Source organism: Camelus dromedarius, chromosome 20 (genome assembly GCF_036321535.1).
Source record: "Camelus dromedarius isolate mCamDro1 chromosome 20, mCamDro1.pat, whole genome shotgun sequence".
Classification (NCBI taxonomy): Eukaryota; Metazoa; Chordata; class Mammalia; order Artiodactyla; family Camelidae; genus Camelus; species Camelus dromedarius.
The window spans coordinates 30,172,258-30,190,613 of NC_087455.1; the positions used below are offsets into that span (position 1 = coordinate 30,172,258).

The window sequence follows — 18,356 nt, forward strand, 5'->3', positions numbered from 1 at the left end:
CCCTTCCTGGGAAGATCCCTGCTCTTTGGCCATGGGTTAGGGACTAGCCCTTTCTCAAGGCTCACCTCCTCTGGGAAGTCCCCCTTGATTGCACAAGATGCCTTTCTCTGATTCCTGTGCCACTTTATGTTCAGACCTTGTCATGTTCCCTTTTTTGGTGTGTAGATTTGGTTTCCCCTGTTTATTTAGTTGCAAAATCCCAATACTTGAAGGGATGAATGAAGGCTGTAGGCATAGCCGAACCAGCACAGAATCCTACTTTAGTAGATGCTCAGTAGAGATTCGGTGGTGCTGGTGGAGGAGGAGGAAAAGCAGTGAAAAGACTCTGAGTTCTGCTACTCAATAACGAGTAGGATCTTGGCTTAAGTCGCTTCATCTCCCTGAGCTTCAGGTTACTCTTATCGTCAAGTAATCTTGTCGTCAAGGTGGAAGGATGACAATGTTAATGGCAATGATGCTCATCTGCCTCGTGGGACTGTCCTTTGGCAGTCCAGATTGCTTTGAGCTTGTGGCCCTTTATCTGGAAAATCTGAGGTTTTTATTACAATGGGCCTTGCTGAGGTGAGACAAATGAGTCAACATTAGAAACAGAGACTGTAGAAAAGACATCCTTTGTGTCCACAGTTGCACTTGTCCCAGGTCACCACTGTGGGATAGGGATGGGGGCTGTGAGTGCGTAGGGCGGGGAAGGAGGTGATATTTTCAATTGGCCGGTAAAGTCCTTTTCATGTTAAAATGCAGAACTGTACGATGGAGAATTCGGGGCAGGAGATTGTGCTGGGATTAAGAACATATATTATATGAACATGGTCTTTAAAAACAACCAAACAAAAACACCTCATAATGAACAGAAGAGATATTTTCCTTTTGATCTCTTGAAAATTTTTTGGAAAGAGTGATGGGGCTAAACGCTAATACCAGATAATTCTCAGTATGCTTGTGGTTTTAATAGCTAAACTATGTGCTATCCGAGACCAACTGAAAGGGCTGTATTTCGGGAGAGTTAGAGAACTTGTGGAGTTGGTAATTGACTTTGGCTGGCTCAACCGCTCAGGTTGTTGCGTGTTTCTCTTCCCTCTTAGTCCTGTGCTACAGAAAGGGCGGGGTCGGGGCGGGGGAGGATTCTTCAAGAAGTCAGCTCAGGTTGTAAAACCTGCTGGGAGAGTTTTGGCTCTGGTATGGGTATTAGGACCTTAATCCTTGTTGACTTTTCCCTTAGGGTTTCTCCCAGATACTCCCCTCCTGATGGGTGACCAGGCAGCCCTGCTGGCTCAAGGCCACTGTGATTCTAACCAATCCGGGAGCACCTGAGGAATTTATGAACATGTGCCAAGGAAGACAATTACCTTTTAAAGATCACTTAGTTAATCAAGAAATAACTGCATGCGAAGAAGATAAATTCCTGCTCCTGCTTGATGGAATTAGCCGGGATAGGGTGCATAAATCCCAAGTTGTTTGAGCAGCCCTGCCTGTGATGACGTTTCAGTGGGGGTGGGGTGTGGAGAGCGAAGTGGCTCTGGACAGTCTCTGGCATAGCAGGAAAATTTCCTTGCATTTGAAGAAATGGAATTGTTGCAATCATATTTTATACTATTAGATTTAGAGGAAAGATTGCAAACTAATTGGACACCGGGGTTACGCAGGTAATTTAAATTTAAATGCAAGATGTGGGTCAGCTGTGAGGCAGCGGGGAGTGGTGGAAACAGCTTAGGTCTCTGAAGGAGACAGTTGCCTGAGAAAATGTGAACTAGGTGATTCCAGACCTGGTTTCTCAAGAGAAGCCAGAACATCAGTTTTTCTTTTTCTTTTTTTAATGAACTTTTTTGGGGGGACCAATCTTTAAAAAAAATTGCCAAGATAGTACAGAGAGTTGCCATCTACCCTGCACACAGTTTCCCCTGTAGTTTTCCATTTATATGGTACTTTTGTTATAGTTAATTAACCAGTATTGATACACTATTATTAACTATAGCCCATCAATCACTCAGACTTCTTTAGTGCTTACCTAATGTCCCATTTCTGTCCCAAGCTCCTATCCAGGTCGCACATCACATTTAATTGTCCTGTCTCTTCAGGCTCCTCTCGAATGTGACAGTTTCTCAGACTTCCCTTGTTTTTAGTGACTGTGGCTGTTTTGAGGATTACTGGTCAGGTAGTTTGCAGAATGCCCCTCTGTTGGAATTTGTCTGATGTTTTTCACATGACCAGAGCCAGACTGGGGTTATGCCTTTGAGAGGACGATCGCCAAGACCAAGTGCCATTCTAATCACATCATGTCCAGGGTACCTGCTATGGACGGGACTTCACACTGTTTGCCCTTGGTCATCTGCCTGAGGTAGTGTTTGTCAGGTTTCTCCGTGTAAAGTAACTCCTCCCCCCCCCCTTTCCTTAGTGACTTCTTTGGAAGGAAGTCACTATGCGCAGCCCACACTTAGAAGAGTGAGGGTTTATGCTCCATCTCTCTGTGAGATAAGTACCTACATACATTATTTGGGATTCTTCTGTACTAGGGATTTGTCTGTTCTCTCCAGTTTATTTGTTTATTCAATAATTTATATCTGTGTGGACTCCTGGACATTTACTTTCTACTTTGGGTTGGATGTCACTAAGACTTTATCTTATTGTTCAGATTACTCCAGCTTTGGCCTATGGGAGCTCTTTCGGTTTGCTGCTGCGTTTCTTTGACATGCCCCTGTTGTTGACTTTCTTGGCTTGTTTGGGGCACTTTCTTATTTTCAGGTGCTGCAGATGCTCCAGACTCGTCTTGTACGTTTCCTGCCTCGGTCCTGGAGTCCACCATTCTCCATGGAGCTCTAGTTGCTTTTATTGGAGAACAGTATTAGAAGCCAAGGTCTGGGCACTGGTGTGCTTCTCACCAGTGCAGTGCTGTGGCTTCTAGGCCCTCAGCTGACAGAGCAAGGGAATACACCATGTGTATCTGCATGTCTATAAATACTTCTGTGTGTAGCCATCTGTATCCCTATTAAGCGAAACAAATTCACAGCAGTGTCTTCAACTATCATCCATTACCACATGGCTCCTAGCCTGTTCCCCTTACTTACCTGAAAACCCTCATTCCAACGGTGAAAAATCTGAGTCCCACCACCTGCCATCCGTTTACTTAATTGTTCAATTCTGTGCACGCATATAGTGGTATGAGAATTATTAACCTGTACCTGTGCAGGAAGCAACTTTACCAACTAGAGCACAGTGCTTACGTAGAGTTTCTTTTGCCTGTAATGTTTTCTTACATTCTGCACTCTGTCCTGGGTTTTCCTCAACTTTCTGTATGATTTTTAAAATAGTCATACAGATTAAGGTTGTGCTGTAAAGTTCAGTAGGTTTGACAGAAGCATAGCATCACGTGTCAGCAATGACAATATCGCACAGAATAGTTCCATTGCCCTAAAAAAATTCCATGTGCTTCACCAGTTCAACACCCCCATCCCAAGCTCCTGGTGACTATTGGTATTTTTACTCACTCTACAATTTTGCTTTTTCCAGACAGGCTTTTCACTTATCAATATATTTCATGTTCCTCCATGTCTTTTTGTGGCTTGACAGCTCACTTCTTTTTATTGCTGAGTAATATTCCATAGTAGGAATACACCAGTTTGCTTATTCATTCACACATTGAAGGACACCTTGGTTGCTTTCAGTTTTTGGTGGTTATGAATAAAGCACCTATAAATATTGTATGCTGGTTTTGTGAATATAGTTTTCAAATCTGTTCCGTAAATAACCGGAAGTGAGATTGCTGGATTATATGATAAAACTATGTTTAGCTTTGTAAGAAACTGCCAAACTATCTTCCAAAATGGCTGTACCATTTCATGTTCCCTCCAGGACATAACTTTTTATATTTTATATCACAAAAAAAATATTGGTATCAAATTCAAATTCCCTGTAAATCAAACAAACAACTTAGCAGACCAAACAAAACACATCCAGGAGCTGTGTTTTACCTACAGGCAGGCGGTTAATAACCTTTCTCGGTGGTAGATCAACACTGTCCAGTAGAACTTTCTGTGCTGGTGGAAACGCTCTATATCCTCTTTGTCCAATTCAGTAGCAACTTGCGGCATTTCTGGTGGCTGCTGAATATTTGAAATAGAGCTAGTATGACTGAGACACTGAATTTTACATTTTATTTTTATTTAAGTAGTCACAGGTAGCTGATGGACACCTTATCGGGTGACACGGTTCTGGGCCACTGGAAGGGTTTGGGCTTGTAGTTGAGTGAGATGGGAAGCCATGCAGGCAGTAGAATGATCTGACTTAACATTTTTAAGGTACCACCTGAGAGTCTTTAGTAGAAATAGACAGAAGGGGCTCAAGGGCAGAGGCAGAGAGGTTTGTTGGAAGGCTACTGCAACAACCTGGAAGAGATGACAGTGGTTTGGACCAGGGTGATGGCCATGGGGGTGGAGAGAAGTGAACAGATTCTTGATGTGTTTTGAAGATAGGACCTATGCAAGGTAAATATTAACCACACACACAACTGTGTTTGTGGCAAAGGCCATGGCATTCAAGTTCTTACCTGTTCGCATTCTCATTTCTCTTTAAGCCACTGCTTTCATTTTCTTTAAGCCACTGAGCCCTCCTGCTCCAAAGTACCATGTTAAAACCTAACTGAATTCCTTCCAGGTTTCCCTTCTCTTACTTTAAAGAGAATGATGCTGTGCCTGGTCCTCAAGCTGTCCTTGTAAATGCAGGGCCGGACTGAAGGAAGACGTACTTTCAGTTACTTCAATTTAAAGATCATTTCTGAAGCATCCCCTATTAGCTTACATAAAAGTCATTTCCACCGTGGCCTTGGGTCATATGTGTGTGGGGAGAAGGGAGAGGCCTGGCTGGGTTTCTATTGGGATCATATGTCAGCCTTGTAGGAATTCTAGAAACCAGCACTGTCCATGAGAAATATAATGTGAGCCACATATGTATTTTAAAGTTTTCTGGTAGTCATGTTATAAAGCATAAAAAGAAGCCAGTGGAGTTCATTTCAATAATATATTTTATTTAATTCAATTCAATATATTCAAAATATTGCCATTTCGACATGTAATCAATATAAAAATTATCAGTGAGGTGTTTTACCTTCCCTTTGAACCAAGTCTTCAGAATCTGGATTGTTTTTCACACTTAAGCACAGCTCACTTCGGGCCGGCCGCACTGCCAGTGGCTACTGAATTAGCACAGCTGTAAACACCTGCTGCTGTGTTCAGATTTGGTGGAGGTGGGGTGGGGGAATTAAATTCCCAACTATCATCCTTGATATCACAGATTCTATTGGAGACTGAATTAAAAGAATATTGTATGATGTGACCAGTGGGCAGTTTGGTAAAAACAAATGAAAAATTAAAATGTACCCCAAATCTGCCACACTCCCTCTGGAGTCGTCAGTCTGGGATGTGTCTAATGGTGCTCTAGAAACCTATACTGAAATAAATTCCTCCTTAAGAAAATCAAGGTGTCCCCTTTTCCTCCTTTTGGCCACCAGGAAGGGTTAATTTTAAATTAAGTGCCGGAGTGAGACTTGCCCTAAGAGGAGGCGTGGGTAGCTCACCACCCCTGACTTGTAGGCTCTTCGCCTTAACTGTGTGTGTTCTGCATCTTTCAGCTGAGGCGGGTCTTTGGAAATAGCCTACCACCCTTTCCGCCAAAGCACTATCTCGCGATGACCACATCTATGGCTGATGAGAGAAGGGACCAGTTGGAGCAGTATTTGCAAAATGGTATGTATTTAGATTTTTTAAAACAGATTTATTGAGATAAAAAGTTCACCCATTTTATATATATACTCAGTGATTTTCAGTATATTTACAGGATTGTGCCACCATCACTGTAATGTAATCTTTACCACCCCAAAAAGAAACTATACCTTAACCAGTCACTCCCTCTGTCTCTCCTCCACCAGCCCCTGTCTTTAGACACTGATTTCTGTCTTTATAAATTTGCCTGCTCTGGAAAATGGAATCATACAACATGTAGTCTCTGCATTTGGTTTGAAAATGCTCTGCTTACATTCATCTCCTGGTGCTCTGTGTTGGCTTTGACTGCAGAAGTCAAAGAAGTACCATTTGGATTAGCACTGAGCAAAGGGATGAAATGAACCATGTATGTGAAAGCTCTCAGGAGATGTCGGAGATGTCTACTGGCATTTCCAGCTCTGTTCTTCCCGGGGGTCACACTAGGGCACCAGGGATTCCCTGAGGTCTGCTCTGGCCCCGTGACGCTTGCAATACAGAGGTCCTGGCCCATTGCTTGGCTCCTGAAAAGTGCTGTGCACAGCAAAACTTCTCTCTCACAAAAAGAGGGAGTGGAGAGAAAGCAACATTGGCATTCAAATATTCAAAGGTTTAAAAGAGGGGAAGGATAGTAGCTCAGTGGTAGAGTGTGTGCTTAGCATGCATGAGGTCCTGGGTTCGATCCCCAGTACAATCCCTCTATTAAAAAAGAAAGGGGGGTGGTGAGGAATGATATAGACACAAAATGTTATAAAAATACAACCTGTCTAAAGAGTATACAATGAAAGGTGCATTCCCTTCTACTTCAGGTTCCCAAGCTTCTAGAAGAAAACACTGTTAGAAGCAGCTTGTGCATTTCTCAGAAACCATCCTGTGTATTCTAGTGGGTGTACCTGGCTGTTTGTTCGACACAAATTGAAACTTACTCTGTGCACTTTTCTGTATCTGATTTTTAAAAACTTTTTATTCTGAAAGAGTTTCTGGATTTCAGAAAAGATGCAAAACAAGGCAAAAATTACTGTGTACTCTTCATCCAGATTTCCCAAATGTTAACATTTTACATTTGCTTTATCATTCTCTCACGTCCCCACGTCTGTGTTTGTGTTATGAATGTATATATACATTTCTATACATGTATATATATATATATAAGTTTTGAGAGGCTTGTGTTGCACATACAAGCCACTTTACCCTTAAATACATCTATGTGTATCAAGGACCTTTTCTTCTGTAACCACAGTGTAGTTATTAAATTAAGGCAATTAACTTTGATACAATAATGCTATCTAATCTAGAGACATTATTCAGACTTCACCAACTACCCCACTAATGTCCTTGATAACAAAAGAAAAAAAGCTTTTCCTTCTGTACATTGATTTTGTTCCTCTTAAAATAGTAATCTTATAGATTACTCTAGGTCAGCAAGTATACATTTACCTCATTATTTCTCAGGGCCGCACATATTTTTTTAAACACAGTAAATAGAACTTCTAGAAGTCAGCTGTTTTCCATTCACCTTTTGTGATACAGAATGTTCTAAATGTAACCTCTTTTAGACCTGTTAAATAAGCCCTTTCAAGCTGACAATGTAATATCTTTTGAATTTTCATTCTCTCTTGGTTTGTTTTCTCCTATCTTCGTGAAATACTCCTTTAGAAACTGGCCTTTTCACAAATGATCACCACGCTTAAGAGGTCACTTCAGGCCTGGCCTGGCCTGTATCTACATTCAGGATGCCTTGTGCATCCTCTTGGCAGATAAAGGAAGGAGTGCAGCATAGCCTTGTGGCTGAGAGCACGGGCTCTAGTCAGACCTGAAGGCAAGCCTCAGGTTTGCACCTCACCTGGGGCAAGACACTTACCTTCTCTGAGCTTCAGTGTCTTTATCTATAAAATAGAGATCCTTCAGGGTTTGTTGTGAAGATTAAGTGAGCTAAAATATACAAAATGCTTACTTAATAGTTGCACAGTAGTTGGGTGAACACTTTCCCAACAGCTTTCCCCACCCCCAAGTCTCCATGCTAACGATTATAAAGTGAGTTTGCATATATGCCACATACATTCCAGAAAACAAGACGAGGGCCTTCCCCCCCTGAAATTATCGCCCTTGAAATAGAGGGAACACGTTTCATAAAAAGGTTCTCATGTTATGCAGACACTCTCTCTCTTACTTTATTTTGAAAAACATGGCATCATTTGGGAAAATATGACCTGAAATGACCTTGGCCAGTGCTGGTTTTGAACGCTGGTGGAAGTGATTTGACAAAATCAGTAAAGCAGCAACAAAAAGAAAGACATTTAATAAAGATTTAGTAAGGAGAGGACTGGTGGGGAAGAAGAGAAGAAGTAAGGAAGCCAGGGGAGGGTAGAGCTCAGTGGGCGAAGCGCATGCTTATCATGCAGGAGGTTCATTCCCCAGGAACTCCATTTAAAAACAAATAGAAAAAAAAAAAAAAAAGAAGTGAGGAGTCCACCAGGAAATGCCTCACCCAGAGCTCGGGGTTCTCAGGAGAAACTCTGCTCCATCTGCTCTGGCCACAGCGCTGGGTATTGGCATCTGGAGCTTTCAAACTAAGGGGGGGAAATGCTCTTATAAGTAGAGAAGGATGGAAACGTTTAATCTCTCAGACAGCCTTATAATCACTTTTTTTGTTGTTGTTGAACCTCTTGAGAGCTCCTATCATTAAAAGAGTTCCTCTCAGTCAGTGTTTCTTGGTTGATTTAAAATTTGCAAATTATCCAGTGTCTCACTAACGTGGGAATCTCTGTCCAGGTTTTTAGATCTTATTGCTTCTTTGTGTTAATTTCATCATCTTTCTAAGAAGTAGAGGCAACAAGGTGGATCTTGGGCAATGGGTGTGCACAAATAAAGTGGGATTCCTAGAAACGGTCACCCAGGATTGGTCTGATGGGTTCATGTTGTTGTCAAGGCTGCCTGGAGGAGGCGAGCTTTGTAGACTTTCATGGATCCCAGAGGTCACAGGCTCCATTGCCTTCAAGGAGGCAGCGGTGCACTGGCAAGGCCTGGAGGGCTCCCTGGAGGACAGAGCAGTTTAACAGGGAAGTCAACCCAGCTCCCCATGCTAACCAGGTTCACCGTCCCTGTTTTTCAGTAACCGTGGACCCAAACATGTTGAGAAGCGACGTCTTCGTTGATTTTTTAAAACTGGTGCAGTTGGTAAGCTCACTTGTCTTTACTAAGGTCATTATTTCACTGCGGAATGTATCTCCTGATGTGCATTTCCAGCCTTTTCACAGCCCCGCAGAGCCTGGATTCAGATAAAATACATCCATTTGGAGTACACTGGAAGATGGTTTCTATTTTGGATTTTTGGAGGTTTAGATTCTAGAAGGAAAATTAAGTGTGTCACTTGACTGGCCCATTTTAGCCTAAGCATTGTGAATCTCAAAACTGGCCATGAAGAAAAGAACCTTTTATCATTAGGGGCTCTAGGACAACTCTGAGACCCTACTTCTGTAGCTGGGATTTGCACGTGTGTGACGGGGAAGACCTCAGGGCCGCAGGAATAGCCATGCCAGCTGTTAACTTGTATATTCTCTGCTCCTAACTTTATTGTAAACAAATCATGGAGAAAACTCAGTCTCAACAGAATGACGTATAGCAACTCCCTTTCCTCTTGGTCAAAGGAACCGCTGGCCACTTGCCCTCTGGAAGATGGAGCTTGGCCAGGTGCATTTGTTTAGCACGTCACTCATTCTGGTGGTACATGGGGCAGCATTTTTACGCCTGCATGTATGTTTTTGACTGAATGGAAGAGCTTTGGAAGGAGTGAAGTTGTACAATGATACCTTATTGAACTGGCCCCCTAGTGTGGGGAGGAATGATACCCTGGTTAGATTTGTAAAAATGGGAGCAAATTGCATTTATTCAGTGGGTTCAACTGTGTTGATCTACTTCTAGGAACCCAACTGAGAAATGACACTGCAGCCTCTCATTGTATGATTGTTTGTATTTTCACATGTACTTGATGGTATATGTGTATATATACACAATTATATATGTATGTATATATAGAGAGATATAATTTCCTCTTTGAAAAGTTTGTTGTTGAGGTGGTAATGGTGGTAACATACAAACAGCACAAAATGGTGTACATAAAAGTAGCCTCTGCTCTCACCACAAATCTCATCTCTCAGAGGGAACTATTGTTTATAGTTTATTGTGTGTTTCTTCTACACATTTCTGTGCAGATACAAGCATCCATATCTATGTACTTTTTTTATTTTACAAATAGCCACATACTCTACCCTCTTCCTGAAATTTTTTTTTTCATATTCTTTTTCATTATGCTTTACTACAGGATATTGAGTATAGTTCCCTGTGCTATACAGTATAAACTTGTTGTTTATCTATTTTATATATAGTAGTTTGTATCTGCTAATCCCAAGCTCCTAATTTATCCTCCCCGTCCCCTTTCCCCTTTGGTAACCGTAAGTTTGTTTCTATGTGACTCTGTTTCTGTTCTGTAAATAAGTTCATTTGTGTCATATTTTAGATAACACATGTAAGTGATTATCATACCGTATCTGTCTTTCTGACTTACTTCACTAGTATGATAATCTCCAGGTCCATCCATGTTGCTGCAAATGGCATTATTTCATTCTTTCTTTATGGCTGAATAGTATTCCACTGTATAGATATATCACATCTCCTTTATCCATTCATCTGTTGATGGACCTTTAAGTTGCTTCCATGTCTTGGCTATTGTAAATAGTGCTGCTGTGAACATTGGGGTGTGTGTATCTTTTTGAATTAGAGTTTTCTCTAGATATATGTCCAAGAGTGGGATTGCTGGATCATATGGCAACTGTATTTTTAGTTTTTTAAGAAACCTCCGTACTGTTTTCTGTAGTGGCTGCACCAATTTACATTCCCACCAACAGTGTAGGAGGGCTGAGCCTTGTTTTTTAAAGTTTGCATCTTGCAAATCATTCTATGTGAGTGCACGGAGGTACGATTGGCCTGGGTTCTGTCATCTTTGTGTGCATTATGATTTTTGTTTGCAATGTTTTTTAAAAGTCATTCACAGGGTAGCAATGTTTTGGAGTTTTGCTTTGAGTGTCTTTTTCCCCTGATGATTTAAAAGAGTTTTATCCGGACTTTAGTTCTCTTCATAATTTTTACCCGTGTAACTCTGCACAGAAGCCTTTTACCCCAGCTGCGTTTGCAGTGTCTCTTCTTGATGAAATTTTCACTTTTGCAGTGGCTTTGTGTCCCTCTTCCACTGCTGGCATGAACTTGGCCAGCTTACTTTCGTGTCCTCTTGTTATCATACCTCTTTTTTGAGGCCTTTGTCTGTTCTTTGAGATCTTAGTTCAGAGAAGCCGTATTTCTATTAGCACAGCCCTCCTTGCCGTCTCCTTAATGGCATCATTCTAGGGGGACATGTTTTTCATCCTGATTTGGCCACATTTCTTTCCTCCTTTTTTTGGTGGGATCTTTACCTCTGGCTCTTCCGAGGTGATCCCCCAACTTTGACAGGGAATGTGTTCCGTGAGCCAGTGGTTTGCGGGCTCCCAGTGCTGGGAGTTGCTGGAGCCGAGTCCTTTGAACCTGTCTGCTGTCCTTCTGGATCTCGCCTGTCTCATTTCTGAGCACTTTCTCTCTAACACTCTGCCCCCAGGCCAGAGCAGCATGTCCACGGTGAAGCCAAAGCCACACAGTTCCTCTTACCAGATCTTCAACCCTCCCGCTGACTGATCAGCCTCAGGCCTGGCTTAGTGTTTATGAGTGCAGGCTTGGCGTGAGCTTAGAATTTTGGCTGCCCTACTTTCAATTTGGGTGGCTGGGGGCAGTTTACTTAGCCTCTCTGCATCTCAGTCTCCCTGTCTATAAAATGGGGAGAAGAGTGCCTGTCTCTTAGGGCTGTTGTGAGGATTAAGTGAGCCAGTGCTCTTAATGCACTTCAATGTCATCTGGCCGATGCTGACCCCTGTGAAGTACTGTTACCATCACCAGTGCCAGCCCTTTTTCCTCTTCCCCGCCTGCTGAGAGATTGCTTTCAGTGAAGAGGGGTGTCTGCATGTCTCCTTGGCCTCTGCAGCCAGTGGCTGCTGTCGGATGGGCCCAGAGCTGTGCCCACAGGCAGGCCTCGTGCCTCCTGATGAACTGTGACAAGGCAGTGCCTGTGCGTGCTGTCGGCTGCACCTTTGCACCTCTGCCTCCCTCCTCCCTGACCAGATCCAGCGTTAACCGTGCTTAGCAACCTCTCTGCAAACCCAGTGGTCCAGCCTCAGGGCCATTGTCCACTTCTTCAAAGTTGATTTTCCTTCCAATGGTTTTCTGTTTGTCTCCAAGAGGAAAGCAGGACAGAGGTAACTACTCTGTGATGTAGTTTGAGTTGGGAGCTGCACTGATGTAACCAATTAATGGTAGGCTTTCCCTTAAATCTTATCAAAAGGCAATGATATCTTTCCATTAATTTTGAGAGTGTTTTCCTCTGAGGTAAGCGATGTTTGTGAATCCAGGGCAAAAACCTTTAAGAACCAGATTTGGGCATAGGTGGGCCTAGAAAGGGACTTTTTGCAACAGTTTCTCTGAGGAAACCCCTGGCGACCTGAAGCTCAGCTAAATATGGGGTCTTGAGGGCCACGCTGTGGTTCACCTCAGTCAGTTATTACAACTGCAGGGGAAGTAGGGAAATCTGCCAGAATTCCCCTGATGAGAGAGATGTGAAGAAAGAGCAGCTGACTTTGTGTGGGGGGCTGGTGCTGTGGAGGAAGGGGACCAGTGGCCCTGACATTATGTGGAAGGGCTTGGAGTGATTCTCAAAGGATACGAGGAGGTGGGATGTCCCAGCACTGGCCACTTAAAGGGAAAATCTTGCAGGTGGTTAGTTCAGCGTTTGCTGACTTGGAGGCCAGTTCTGACAGGGAGAAGCCCCAGGACTATTTGAAAAGTGGCCAGCACAGTGATCAATAAGTGGCCAGTTCACTCAGGCAGCCAGAAGCTTACTGCACGCGGAGGGAGGCAGCACACCATGGTACCTGCTGCTGGTGTCACGGTGGTAACATGGCAGCTGCACAACTTAGCCAGTCCTGGACACTTGTGACAGAGAAAGGAGAACTGTCATTGTTACGCCGGCGCTAGCCAGCTCAGGCTGCCATAACAAAATGCAGACTGGGTAACTCAAACAACAGAAATTCCTAAAACTGTGAGAAATGGATTTCTTCTTTGTGTGCATGTGGACAGAGAGCAAGGTCTCTGGTGTCTCTTCTTCCATCAGGCACTGTCTGCAAATACCATCACCTTGCAGCTTACGGCTGCAACACATGAATGGGGGGTGAGGGACAGACATTCACTCCAAAGCCATGTGGATGACGGGCTCATGCTGGAACCTTGCTGGGCCAGCCAGGAGACATGTCCACCCTATTTTGAGCCCAGGCCCCAGAGACATGCCGAGCTGGCCTGAATTCTGCCACCAACTAGCAGTATGTCCTGGGGAAGTTATTTAACCTTTGTAAACTTTTCCTTCATCTGGAAAAGGATGCTTTGTGAGTATATATCCCTCACAGAGTTGTTATGAGAGTTACATGAGCGTCTCTCTATGTGTGAAGCAGGTGGCACAGAGCACAGTTATCGGTGTCAGGATCTAACAGTGTATTTACATGTAACAAATACACAGATATTGTATTTACTCATAAATGACAAAGGACACATGTTACCTATAGAGGTAGATACAACACATTTCAAAACAAATGTTGCTTTGGGGGACCACCCCTTTGGCTTTGGAAAATAGCAGACTTTCTCTTCTAAAGAACTAAGGTTCAGAATCATTCACACTTAGTAACTTTTAGTATGTGGGCTAGAGGGGCTGGGGGTGGGTGGTTAACATTGAAAGCCAAAGCTTGCCCTTGGATAACAAAATTAGGAAAAAATAAGCCTGTCACTAATGTGATGGGCCTTTCACAGTTCAGTTGGGTTGTCGGATTCCCAGTTGCCTACAAAGCCTGGTGCCGGGTCTGTCGTGTCTGTGAATGGTGGTGGTGGGAGAGGGCGAGGGGTCAGGAGGGCTAAAATGGGGAGGGGCTGCCTGTTGAGAAGGGGTGTCGCCTGGTCAGCTGAGTGGAGCCCCAATTCCATGATGTCCAAATAATCTTCTGATCAGTCCTTTGGATCTTCCCTCCCCCAAACTGATCCAGGAAGAAGGTGACATGGATGGAGTTTTCTGGTCACTTAAAGTTACCTCTTCTCACCTCCCTCAGCTCGTTCCCGCCCACGATATTGCTAATTGTGAATGCTCTGGCTTATATAGTAGGCTCACAACACAGGGCATGATTTGAGTGACTCTTTTATCACTTCTTCTAAGGAGGACACATCACTCATGCTATTCTAAATGCCTAGGAGAGACTGGAACGCATTGCATGCCGTGGCTGCGTTCTGGTTTAATCCTACTGTGGGATCTGGGATGAGAACGGCTGTGATCCACATCAGCCTCCCAGAGATGAAGCAGCTCTGTGGACAGTCAGGATCCCGTCTGGGAGGCAGTGAGAACAGCTACCCCCAGATGCAGCCACCCCAGGCGGGGGGTCAGCCTGGGCAGCCACTGACCCTGCCTCCCCCCGGGGTCCCCTTGTCTATGGTACCTGAGAGCCGACCTCAGCCTCGTGCTGTCCTGAACTCTGGTGGGCTTCCCGTGCCTCCAGCGTGTCTCTGACATTCTAGAGCACTCCATTGGAGAGCTTCCCACGTCCCCAGGTTGGCAGTCTCCTGGCCCGCATGCGTCCCCTCGCAGCAGGCAGAAGGCGTCAGTGCAGTCACGGCTGTGCAGAGCTGGGGTGTTGGCCCTCAGCTGGCCGCCTGTTTGCCAGAGAAAAACTTACTGCCCCACACAGGCCTCACAGTTTGCAACTAGAAGTTTCAGAGTTTCGCTGTAGCAGAATCCTAAATGAGTGCATATTATGGACTTTTAGGGATGCCAGGAAATATTCAAAATGAGAGTTAAAATCTGCGATGACCTAGAGTCATGTGGATGATTTTATCCAAAGCTTTTTTCCTAAAGTGGATGCCTTGTTTATCTGGAAATCATTCAAGCTGCCTGTCATTTCTTTGCCTGGGCTCCTCCACCCGCTCCTCCAAATCTCTGCCCTGGGCTCTCTGTGCTTTGGACACTGTGTGCCCCAAGGGCCCACAGAGAGGGAGCTGATTGCCCCCTGCTGCCACGAGCCCCGTGGAAGGGCACCGAAGCTTACTGTTCTCCCTTTTGCTTACAGGACACATTTAGCATCACTACCAAGAAAGTGTCTCTGGATATCTTTCTACCTGATGGAAGGAGCATTAAAGTCGAGGCTCTAACATCAGACACTGCCGAAAGAGTCTTAGAGGTGAGCTGTGTTTGAACCCCCGCCCCAAAGCTGAGTTTAGGAATCATTCTTGTGAAGACAGGGGCTAGGATGTGTTTACCTCCCGGGAACTGCCCCCCTGTCATTTCGCTCTGGATGACTTCTCTGTAGAGATGCTGGTATTTTCTGAGAGACTGAGTCCCTTTGTTTTGTTTTGTTTTGTTTTGTTTTCCCTGTGAGCAGCGACTTCCTGGGTCCTTCCTAAGGCTGCTGTTGGTTCCCTGAAACTCAGCCAGGGAGGTGCCCTGCAAATACGCGAAGTGCTTCACTGTGGGATGTCCGTGGTTGGGGGCAGAAAGGAGGGTGGAGTCCAGATGAGTCTACCAACCCAGTGGGCTGGTTCCTCCTCCCTTGTGGAGAAAGCTCATGAAGCCAGTGCCCGGCAGAACTAATTCTGGGTCCACAGGGCCAGACCTGAGTTCTAGTAGGTTCTCTGAGGACTCAGAGCACAAGACCCAGAAAGCATTCTGCCTTGCCCAGATGCAGTTGTCACCAGCTCTGCCCCTGGGGCCTTTCCTCCTTGGAGCTGGACTGCGGGGAGGGCACCACACTGCTTGAGGGCCAGCTCCCAGGCCCTTGGGGCAGGGGGAGGGGGTGGAGGGAGTGGGATCTGTCCACTTGAATAAAAAGGTAAAATGAGGCAGCTCAAAACTGTCAAGCAGATGGGTGACTCGGGAATAGCAGGGGAATTGCAATTTGGGTCACGCAAGGTGGAGAGGCGGCAGGCCGGTCCTCGGAGGGGTTAGGGCAGCCTGTATTTGTGGGCAGGGAATGTAAAGAGGGGAGAGTTCAGTTAGAGTCTGCTGAAGTCAAAACAAACGGAGACCGGATTTGAAAATTCCCTGAGCAGACAAAACCGGTCCAGTCACACAAACAAAGCTCAGTTTCACTTATTTCATGAGCCCAACCTGACCTGGGTCATGTCTCGTTTGGGTCTCTGGAAACCATAAGCGAAATTTCCCAAGGCTGATATGAGGCAACCCGGGACCAACTCCTTGTCATTTGAGAAAGTTCCAGTATTATCAGCGGTCTGTGCATCAGGCACTGAAGGGAAGTCAGCCTCTCAGCCCTTGAGTCTTGTCTTCCTGAGGGCATGCTTGTGGGGCTTTCCATTTCTTACCCTCGGGTTCCACTCTGGATGGAAGTTCTTTCACAAGTTCTAATCCTCCAGAGACACATGCAAGTGAAAAGAAGTAGTTATAACCGGGAGGAGGTCAGAAAGTTTCTAGGACTTTTCCAAGGACAGAAAGTTCTTGTGCTGGGGTCGTGGTGTCTGCGGCCTCCTGAGCCAGATGACTGGAGGTGCCCCGGGATGGGCTCCCAGCTCCCGAGCCTGCCTTCACCTGGCACTGCCGAGGTGTCCTCCTGCACCATGGCTCCTCCTCCAGCCTGGAGATTTGAGCCTGCCCGCGCCCTCCTGGTTGCATCCCCAGGTCAGGAAACGCCCCTTCTCTAGATCTTGATCTACTTGAGAATGATTATTTTGGACCTTTCTTCCTACTGAAGTCACCGCATACAACCTCTTCTTGGTTCCTGGATTGCTGGCCTGGTTGACTCGTATCAGCAGCCAGCTAGTTGCCGAGGCCCCTCCATTGAGAAGCCACCCTGGGCTCCTCCTACTTCACCCCCCACATCCTACTGACGCTACATCCCAAGTCTCTCTCCTTTTCGTCCCTTCTTCCCCGTCTCCTCCTCTCCAGCCCTGTGCCCCCAGCAGCTCCCAAACTAGCCTCCCAGCTTCCAGTCTCGCTAATCTGTGCTGATTTCTAGAATGATCTTCCTAAAAAGCATCCAGGGTGGACATGGGTCGTATTTACTGTAGGGAAAGATGTCTGTGCAATCTGTTACCACTGGAGCACACTCAGCCCGTTGCACAGCCGAGCTCAGTGTTTTGGTTTGTTTGGTGGTGGTTGTTTTTTGCAAGGGCATGGGGAAGTGAGTGAGGTAGAAAGAAGGCGAATGGGGATCAACACTGAGTAAAAGTTGTGAAAAGTTCCCAGGCTCTTCTTTATGTTCAGAGCTGTACCGAGAACACTCACTCATACCCTCAGCCAATCAGACTGTCTCATGATTTGCAGATCTCTGACAAGAAAAGTACCCTTTTGAGCCTGGCATTTATAGCACTGTCACCTTGAGAGCTTGGAGCTGTGGTTAAAGGGTCAGGTCACTCACAGAGCCGTACCGGTGGACCCTTGAGCGTTACAGAGGTGACCCAGCGAACTCAGACAAGGCGTGCAAAGAAATCACCCAGGAGCCCAGCCTCAAGGGGAGTGGGCTGGCAGGGTGGAGAGGGAAGCAAGTCTGTGCAAGCAAGGATGTCCCCGCTAAGGGAGGGTGAATGGATGTGAAATGTTACAAGGTTATGGTCTCAGGACCAGTTAGTGAAAATTAAATCATTGGTGTTGAAATGAAAGCCATTTGACATGAAGGTCAAAGAGGAATGTGAAATGAGGGCAGCCCATGCCTGGGATCTGAGCAAAGACCACAGAAATTAGACCTTGACCATCACAGCAGACATCAGAGAGAGGTAGTCCGGGGGTGTCACAGGCAGACAGGGGCCTGTATACTTGTATATGGCAGCCCAGCAGTGAGGAACATCCGCTTCCCCAATATCCAGTGATCCAGCCCTTGTGGGAAGACCAGTTGGAGTGTGGACTCCAGGACCAGATATTACAGAAGGACTGATGTGCATGGAGAATGGCTGCTGCCCCCCAGTGGACAGTAAAGACCAAACGACCTGGGAGCTGCGTCCACATGGGAGATGGGACAAACCAGTCTCGGCTGAGCCATTTCATGTTCATTGCAGGGCAGGCGGGGGGCGGGGGAAGGGGGGGATGACTTTTATTTTCTTCACTGTTTTTTTCTTTTCCTAAATTTTCTAAAATGAGTGTGTACTATTTTTAGATTCAGAAAGGATTTCTTCTAATGTCCACAAGCTCCTTAAAGCTCTTTTTACTGCTGTTTACAGGCAAGTTCAAACCCTGCACATCACACCAGACATGCCTAACTTTACCCTCCTCTTTCTGATCCTTGGTTGAAGGTGGTGTCACACAAAGTTGGACTATGTCGGGAGCTGCTGGGCTTCTTTGGCCTATTTCTCATTCAGTTTTGCAAGGAGGGCAAGCTATCCGGTAAGGAGAGAGGAAGGGATACAGGGCAGCCTGAGACGGGATGGGCAGACACGGGCAGGTGGGCAGATATGCGCTCAGCTGGGAAATGCGGGGTCGTGGCTGAGGGGACAGCCACC

At 45.5% G+C, this 18,356-nt stretch overlaps 1 protein-coding gene across 3 annotated transcripts in view; it reads left to right on the forward strand.

Annotated features, from left to right (window-relative positions):
* SNX31 (sorting nexin 31) overlaps positions 1–18,356 on the forward strand; it is a 53,975-nt gene that overhangs the window by 3,538 nt on the left and 32,081 nt on the right. For all 3 annotated transcript variants that reach the window (XM_010981889.3, XM_031439394.2, XM_064476924.1), the window contains exons 3-6: positions 5,621–5,735; positions 8,860–8,924; positions 14,981–15,091; positions 18,150–18,240. In XM_010981889.3, the coding sequence (XP_010980191.1) occupies positions 5,621–5,735; positions 8,860–8,924; positions 14,981–15,091; positions 18,150–18,240 (382 nt within the window). The remainder of the gene's footprint in view (positions 1–5,620; positions 5,736–8,859; positions 8,925–14,980; positions 15,092–18,149; positions 18,241–18,356) is intronic.